Source organism: Physcomitrium patens, chromosome 2 (assembly GCF_059467195.1).
Source record: "Physcomitrium patens ecotype Gransden chromosome 2, ASM5946719v1, whole genome shotgun sequence".
In the NCBI taxonomy this organism is placed as follows: domain Eukaryota; kingdom Viridiplantae; phylum Streptophyta; class Bryopsida; order Funariales; family Funariaceae; genus Physcomitrium; species Physcomitrium patens.
The window spans coordinates 2,597,423-2,605,925 of NC_143411.1; the positions used below are offsets into that span (position 1 = coordinate 2,597,423).

General features: G+C 37.5%; 1 protein-coding gene across 6 annotated transcripts; it reads right to left on the reverse strand.

Annotated features, from left to right (window-relative positions):
• Nucleotides 1-763: 763 nt before the first annotated feature.
• LOC112278979 (SWR1-complex protein 4) lies at nt 764-7,088 on the reverse strand. Of its 6 annotated transcripts, XM_024512958.2 has the most exons (18): nt 6,673-6,815; nt 6,427-6,563; nt 6,157-6,243; nt 5,957-6,022; nt 5,673-5,732; nt 5,497-5,553; nt 4,923-5,052; nt 4,717-4,784; nt 4,375-4,467; nt 4,030-4,077; nt 3,500-3,745; nt 2,952-3,062; nt 2,689-2,784; nt 2,463-2,543; nt 2,064-2,148; nt 1,757-1,791; nt 1,284-1,431; nt 764-1,150 (listed from the first exon to the last, which is right to left on the reverse strand). In XM_024512958.2, exons 2-17 carry the CDS (start codon nt 6,538-6,540, stop codon nt 1,351-1,353), a joined length of 1,458 nt encoding a protein of 485 aa, XP_024368726.1. In that variant the 5' UTR covers nt 6,541-6,563; nt 6,673-6,815; the 3' UTR covers nt 764-1,150; nt 1,284-1,350. The 6 variants fall into 6 exon arrangements, with proteins under 6 accessions (XP_024368726.1, XP_073388331.1, XP_024368727.1 ...); XM_073532230.2 differs by having other exon boundaries at nt 764-880; nt 6,427-7,088; XM_024512959.3 differs by having other exon boundaries at nt 764-1,062; nt 6,427-7,088.
• Nucleotides 7,089-8,503: the final 1,415 nt, after the last annotated feature.

Below are 8,503 nucleotides of genomic sequence, written 5' to 3' on the forward strand. Positions count from 1 at the left end.
TTATATATTTATACTATAAATATTTATTCTATGTACAATATCATTGATATTCTATAAAAGCAAAATGTATTCCATCCCACCTTTACTACTTACAACTTTCAGATTGATTATTTTAAAAAGAATTAAACCAACTAAGTGAGGCTTCTCCATTTTAGCAAATCTAAGGATTGAAGTTTAGACCGCTCACCTTCTCTCCTAAGAATGACCATCCCAATAAAATCTTTGTATGAATCTGATGTTATTCTATGTGGATTAAGATATTTTTATGATTACAATGATTCTACATTAATTTATGTACAAAACTTTTACCAATTAAGGGATGAACCATTTCCATTCGGTGAGTTTGTAGCGATGTGATCGTGCAGGAGGTACATCTAACTTCATGAAATTATCCAATTTTAATATCCTTGGTATTGGTGAAATCTTCAATGCTGTTTTTACCCGATGAAAACATTATACCGACTTCGAAAGCATATTCAACTTATTGGTACCGAAATCATCAATAAATAAAAAATTATTAAGGATTATCATATGACAATTGAAAACGACATTATCCTTTACTTGAAACATTACCTCCACAAGTGGTGTGTAATATATTAACATGAATAGATAAACTCTTGTCAGGAGAACAATACTTCATTCTATTAAAACTGCAACTGCAGAAACAGGGTGTCTTAAAGAGCATTATCAAAAAAGTGTAAATTGAATGTGCTCAAAACCTGCCATGTGTTGATGAATATTTGATGGTCAGTTTCACAAGATAGATCACATCCAAGTTACGCACCATTTAGAACACATCAAAGTACAACTCCAAGAATAAGACCGGCATGAGTCGCAGCAGAAACTGGATTCCTGTATCTACTGTTCGTTCCAATAACATCTGCTAACAAACAAATGAGGATAGATATGATACTTGCTAGGAAACTTGAGAAATAACTTAAGAGCTTTGAAGGCGTCTGATTTTCATATGCAGTAACTGCAGCCTAAGACCTACCACCAACCAACACACCTTCGGAAACTTCCTTCTGTCGAGACCATGGAGCAATTCAACTGTCGTGTCATCTACATCACCGTGAATGCAAGGCTAGCGACATCAATAATCGAACTCCTAAAACCTGGATTGAATCCTACATCTTCTGGGAATGAAACTCTGATTGTACAAAAAAGAAGGCAAGGAAATTGTTAGATAAAGACACAAGGCACAATCCGTGAAGAGCATGTGGGAGAAGCATGAAGAAGATAATGATTCACCCTTGATTCATTAAAAAAGCATTAGGACTGACCTTTGTACAAGTATCAATGGGGGATCCAAAGATACATTATATACGGTTTCCTTGATTCGCCATAGTATCAACTCTCTGAACCTTTCAGTTTACGTCCACGTTTGTGGTAGGGTGGTGATGTCGGTGTTTCCTGAAACCTAGCTAGAGCCTGCAAATTTCATGAACACACCAGTGAGTAGGAATACAATGCCCTACTGGGGATTCATAAGCCAAGTTAAGTTTAAAACATGAAATACCTCGGTTCATATATACATGTGTAATTGTAAGTGCCTAGTCACAAAGCACATCAGTCAAAGCAAGATTGTAAAAATATTGAATCCTATTGATGGTAACAAAGCGTCTTCTACTCCACGCAATGAGCAAGATAATGTAACCATGAAATGCCGCGGTCCGGTATTTGAGAAATACCTTCTGTCGAACTTATGGAAGTAAGTGTTAAATCATAGAGGTAGAAATAAGTCAAGGATGCATACCTTTCGCTTGTATTCACGTTTAGTTACACGTTCACCTGCCATATGTAATCCAAATCGGTTACAAGAGAGGAAAAAATACTATTAACACAACATTTAGTATTATACGGCTATAATTCAGCAAAAAAACATATTTATTAAACTTTAATCGTCCTACAGCTACAGGACATGACAACCATGCAATTACACAGAACGTGCTGCTATGTTAATCCTTCTGCACTGCATTTAAGAGCCACAGTCGTGGATATCAAACTACAAGAACACAGGAGGAGAGGGATATGCGGGGTAGAAGATTGAATGCAAGACTTACCACTTCCAGGAAAATCCTCCGATTCTGCAGCGGCGGGAGTCGCACGTGTTGAAACACGTTCATTTTCAAGTCCACGGTGGAATCTCTGCATTCAAAGTAATCCACAAGAATAATCGAATAAACAAATGATCTTCTCTAATAGAAACATATAACCTCATGTTATATGACCATGACAAATGACATGACGACTCATGTAATCTCATGAATGCTTTTGGATCTTCTAGCTCAACCTATATTACATATGCCGCTTTTCCTCTCAGGGTTCTGATTCAAACGTGATAACTTACTTCCACATGCACTTGATAACAAACATACAAACTATAAGGCACACGAACAAGAAAACAATCAATAATAGAAAGGAACTCCCTCCAGGCACAAAAATTTGATCTAAAAACTGACCTTTGGGGTGTTTGGAGTAGCAGAGCTTCCTGCACAGGGATTATCCCGCAATATAGCAAGCTCGGTTTCTTTATATTGTACCTGCTCAATGTCGAATCAGATGTCTAGATGTGACTTATGATGAGTGGTGCTACTGTACAAGAAGTGGCACAGAGGCCGCAAGTTTCATAAAACCCACACTGAAAAAGAAATTGAAGCATTTAAAAAGAAACTGAAAAATATGCACCTGTTTCTGCAATTGTAGTAGATTGAGAAGTTCCCTTCGAAGCTCTAAATGCTCAGCACAAACTGTCGCCGTTGGAACATTGGGTTTGGATTGTACCTAGTAACTCCAATCGTCTATTAATTAAAACCAACGGCATAATAAAATCACGGATATTTTAGAATAGTATGAGAACGAACTTTCCATCAAGAGCTGAATGATCAATCCACAAAACAGGATCAAAATACAGATAGACGCAGGAAGGCAAGCTGTTTTGGTGAAATTACCCTATACTCCTCAAGTATCTGATCCACGCGCTTCGCAGTTCTCACGCCAGAAGGTGAAACCACAAAATGAATTTGTTGAGTCAACCATGCTCCTCTCAAGTACACTCGTGGCTACCCACACAACAAAGCAGTTATCATTCTCCCCAAGTCATGTATTGTTGAAAGGGTTTCATGATCCAAATACAAATCATAAACATTTCATAGAAGAGACACATTGCAAACACATGAAATTCAGCACATTCGAGCAGTTTCCAGCAAAACGAAAGCTCTTTCAAGGTCATTTTGAATTCGCTTCCAACTAACATACATCTAGCCTACTTCGTTATCAGTGAAAATATCCAATCAAAGTTTATGTTTGTGTGACCAAGTAGAATGGCTTTATCCGCTGTTCTGGTCAGCACGCATCAATCATACAAATATAGGTACAGACCAAACCATAATGATAAGGCAGTTCATGAAAAATCTGCTACCCTCAAAATAATGGTGTTTTTTCAAAGCAATTAAGGTTTCAACGAAACAGGTAGTGCATTGGTAGAGAAAGAGCTTACCGGTCGTGGTCCAACTGAAGGAGGGGCAGCAGAACCAGAAGCAGGCGCAGGTGTTAGAACAGGAGTTGAAGGAGGGGCCGACGAAGATATGTGTACAGGAGTCACTTGTACAGAAGTTGTACACGCAACAGTAACAGGAACAGGTAAAAATGAAATATCGCCAGTTGTCGACGAAAAAGTAGGACTTGTAGGTGTTGTATCCACGTGACGTGCAGGTCTCGTTGAAACTTGCGCCTCTTCTATATCCTACGCAGTTGACAAGAACCCACATCATATTCCTTAAACGCTTGAGAACTAAATGTGCACATCAGAAAGTGATATGAGAACCACAATCGCCGCAGAAGACTCACATGGGTCGTTGCTATTACTCCATCCAAATTGCTCAAGTAAATGTTCCATAAACCACACGAACAGATATTCTGGGGCTATCGTAGTCCTTTATTCCAGTACTGACATTATGTAGCATAATAAGTGAATCAACATACGTCATTTAAACGGTCACTTAAAAGGAGGTAACTGGGAGATCTTACCTTGGCTTTTAAACGAGTCTCTGTAATACGCCTGGCTTCTGCGATAACCTGTATGACAAAAGTATACATCACTTGCTACATGCACGAAGATTCCCGATTATTAAAACAAGTACATCTCCCTTTCAGAAAGCAAGACGTTGCATGAAAACAGTGATTCTCTCACATCTGCAAAAATGAAAACTAGTGTATTGTCGGGAAAAACTATATGACAATAGATATGATATGGCTTGAGAAGGGCTTAGCTTATCGACTATGACAAGACCCTCGGTCATGAAAGAGCCAGAAGGAATTGGCACCCAATATGCATAGATATTTAGCTATCAGAACAAAAGAACGATAAATAACCACGGAGTTCTCGCGATCCTGCTGCCGTGACTGAGAAAGAATAATGTTTAATGCTTTCTTTCGTTCCACTTCATGACTAACATTGTAGGAATCCTGTATTGATTTATAATTATAGTCTCAGAATGAACCGGAGTCGTTAAAAAGCAAGTTTCACACTCAAGAAAAACTTAACAAAATAATTCAGGTATTCAAGAAATGCGACGTTAAGATAGTAACCTGACACAATTTAAACCACGTAGGGTATTTGAAACAAAAGCAACTCGAATCATTTGAGGTTTAAAAAAAGAAATAAAATAAAAATATGAGCATTTCACAACGAAGAAAAAATATCAACCTTCTTACCTTAAAGAAGGCATGCTCGCTTAGATCATCGTTAGGACCGGCCCTGGCCTGTATTATAGATTTGGCAGCTGGAAAGTTGAAGATGAGTCAGATAAGAAAAAATATAATGGGCATCCAGAATTTAATGACTTGATCACTGAGTGGATCAGAAGGTGGAGCTTCAACTCGCAGACGATAGCAGGGCGACACAATACGCACTACCTTACCCGAATAATATCTGTGTTTTAACTCCTCGATAGTACACGGAGAACTAAAGCGATCCGCTATGATGATAAATCTTAAATCGAACTGCTCACACATGTCAAAAAGCCGATCTGTCTCTTCTCTGCTCCAATTCTGATAATCAAAGAAGAAATACACGATTTTGCGTCAAACAGATAGTTCAACAAGCTCGCCCAGCAGCAATACAGCGGAATTTCGAAATTCGACAGACTGATAAAAAATAACAAATGCACCACTGACTAAACTTCAAGACCTTTTTTAACATTACTTTTCTCCGGAGAATGTCGGTGGAAAGAACGAGGCAAAGGATTTCCCAATTGTACCTTGAGAAAAATAGGTATGAAACTAATCCCACTGCTTAAATGCCAGCGTGGTCCTATCAGTATGTTCTAATTGTAGCTGAAATACGTAAACCTGCTCCAATTCCAGTGCATTTTCATTTTGTGGAGTACCATACCTCTCGTACAAAAATTACAATTCAACATTTTCGACAACGTTATTTTCAGACAGAATAAGAGCAACCTAATGCACAACAAAATTTGAACAAGTACCACCTACCGGATCAACAAGCAACTGATTATACTCCTCATCCGTATAGCGAACGCCATTCACACCCTGAATCACACGTGCACAAGGCATCAGACTCTGTACCATAGGGACTTTAATATATATATATATATATATATATATATAGTAAAAATTAAATCCCAAGTGTTTGTTCAAGAATAAAATACCTTGTTGTACTTGGCGAATGCATAATCTCCAGAGGGTTGCAAGCCATCCATAACTTGGACCTATAGGATCCACAACATCGTTAATAAAGTCCACTTCTTCGAGGTTTCCAACTGCATCAAATGAAAAGACCAGCGCACCTCACAACGACGTCACGGTATTTTATGCATGGTCATAATAGTAGAATACGTGCACAAATACATTCCAATGAAGTTCAATTGTGAAGCACCGAAAGTATCCTCGTTATGTACATTAAAGCAAGAGTTGTGAGAAAGGACAAATGTACCCAATGATACAGTTGCAGATTGTCCGTCCGAGCTGTAGTCGAGAAGGAGAGCCATTGCCAAGATATCTGTACCCAAAGCTCCACTATCGTTACGAAGGAATGTATGATCACAACTTCAATTCACCACACTAGTTTATTCAACACCACGGACTACAGTGGCCGACTTGATCGAGAAAGACACAGAGGCATTTCTAATTGACCTTTTTCGTAGGTGCAGGACGCTTCTTTGTGGACGCTGGATCCAATGTTGGCATAATAGGCGGTAAACCGCCAGTGAGAGCATATACCTGCAAAAATTACACACAATATAAATCACAATCACACTCTTTGCACAGAATCTCAATGAAACTCAAGGTTCGCTCGTTCAAATCAGCGTGTTATAACACCGCAAAGTCAGAAAGCAATGCTCGATTCCGAAAAACGTTTAAAAAATAAATAAAAAATAAAAAGTGAACAAAAACAAACATTACCTCCCTATGAACACCATCCGGCTTCTTGACCACATCCTTGGGCGTTTTCCGACTCTCAACACTCCCCCTATCGCCGAGTTTCATCAACCCTAATATATCCATAGCATCCCCCATGGCGCTGCCAACAATCCCTCAAGCTGCTTTCCCCAGCCACCGCACGCACAATGCTAAATCGATCAAGACAAACTACAGCAAAGGAAGCCTCCTCCGCATGGCAACAAGGCACTGAAAAAGTATCTCCCTTACACGTTGTCCTGATCCGGCAAACAGAGAGAAATTTCGGACTCAAGTTCCGCTGCACTGCTTCCAACCCGTCGTAAGCTCCAAGAGCTGATGGAGACGACGCTTGGAGGATAATCCCGACCTCGATTGTGACCTTCCGATCGACGCCATCGGGTGCACACACAGCGTCCCACACTCCACACCGCAAGGCTTGCACGCACACTGCTCCGCAGCCCGACCGAAACAGCACGAGATGAGGAAACACACACTCACTCACACACACACGCACACACACAAATGCAGGTTTCCGGCACACTGAATCTGCCTTGCTCAATTGCTCGATCGCTTGCTTACTTGCTCGCTCGATCGATTGATTGATTACTTGCGTGCTTCAAACACAGAGATTGCGAGGAAACGCGCCCCGGTGAGAGAGAGCGACAGCGAGAAGCTTCAGCAGCTTCGACAAGACGGAGCTCCAAGGCTCTTCCGAACCAGATGTGGATGGATGATCGACGTATATCATCCAGTGTGGATGACAGATTCTGGTAGATGGTATTCATCCTTCGTTGCGGTGAACTGCTTTTGTTTACATGGATACCAATGTCTGATTATAAGCTCCTTTGTTAGAATAACAAACTGCAGTGTTTTTTGTGTTTACTCATGTTGAGGTGATGATCTCATACTCTATGTGGTGAAATGCAGATTTTGGTTCTTAAAATATATATATATATATATATATATATATATTAAGTATTTCTAATGATATAATAGCTTCTTCTGTTACAATACTTTTGTGATTCACCACAAAAACATCATGTTGCAGTTTGATGGTTTTCAAGATTATTCTTACTTGTTTATCTAGAAACCTAACTTTATCAACTGTGATAAATAGTTCGATGATTCAAATCAAAATATTATAAAAAGAATACATCTTTAATATTTTCAATGATGTATTTAATTCTTCCAATACATGTGCTGTAGCTTGTGATTATAAAAATGACAATAATATTTCATATATGAAAACCACAATATATTCGATTAACTTAAAGAATCTAACTCATTTAAATTTAATTCTTACATATCTTAGCATCAGAACCTAGTTTTAAATGGTTCTAGAAATCTTTTACAATAACAAAATTTCACATTAGCTTATTCTCTAATAAATCTACATCTAAAAATAAAGTGATTATTTATAATAAGTTTCCTTTAATAGTTGGAGTAGTAAGCAATTCTATTCAAATCTCACTTTTCAATATTTTACTTTTGTAAGAAACAATATCTTATTTTTAAAATTAATTACTAAGATATAAAAAAATTGCATACATTCAATGGAAGTCTATGAGGAAAGGCTCTCGTTGGTCTCATCACACAAACATACTTACTTATCTTTATCAATAACAAAGAAATTCTTATTATTATAGATTTATTCTAAGAATGGTAAAATTATCTAAAATAGGCCACTTATGTAGTCATATTTTATGCTAATAATAAGATCTTATAATACATTTTCAGTCAATACATGAATGAAATTATTCTCAATTCTATTGGAACATGTCCTTGTCACAATGTTTATTTAATATTAGATATCTACTAAAAAATTGATAATGAAAAATAACAATAACAACAACAACAACAACAATAACAAGGCTTGTAAGATTCTATGTGTGGATGTTCTTATTTTTAACCTAAAGAAGAAATTTCTACATATGTTTTTTAATAGATCATTCATTCAATACTACAGCAATAATATCTAAAAGTTATTAAATCAACTATCCTAATTGATGTTATTTTTTTTGATAAATTTTGTTTAAGTATGTAAATAAATACTTATTTTATATATTAAAAATAATCTTCA

Excerpts from the sequence above, each read along its gene's own strand:
- LOC112278979 (XM_073532230.2), bottom strand. The coding sequence starts at position 6,540 with ATGGGGGATGCTATGGATATATTAGGGTTGATGAAACTCGGCGATAGG. Across the intron at positions 4,078-4,374 it reads AGGATCGCGAGAACTCCGTG|GTTATCGCAGAAGCCAGGCG; the intron begins GTTATTTATCGT and ends TTTGTCATACAG. Across the intron at positions 3,063-3,499 it reads CTTCAGTTGGACCACGACCG|CCACGAGTGTACTTGAGAGG; the intron begins GTAAGCTCTTTC and ends TTGTGTGGGTAG.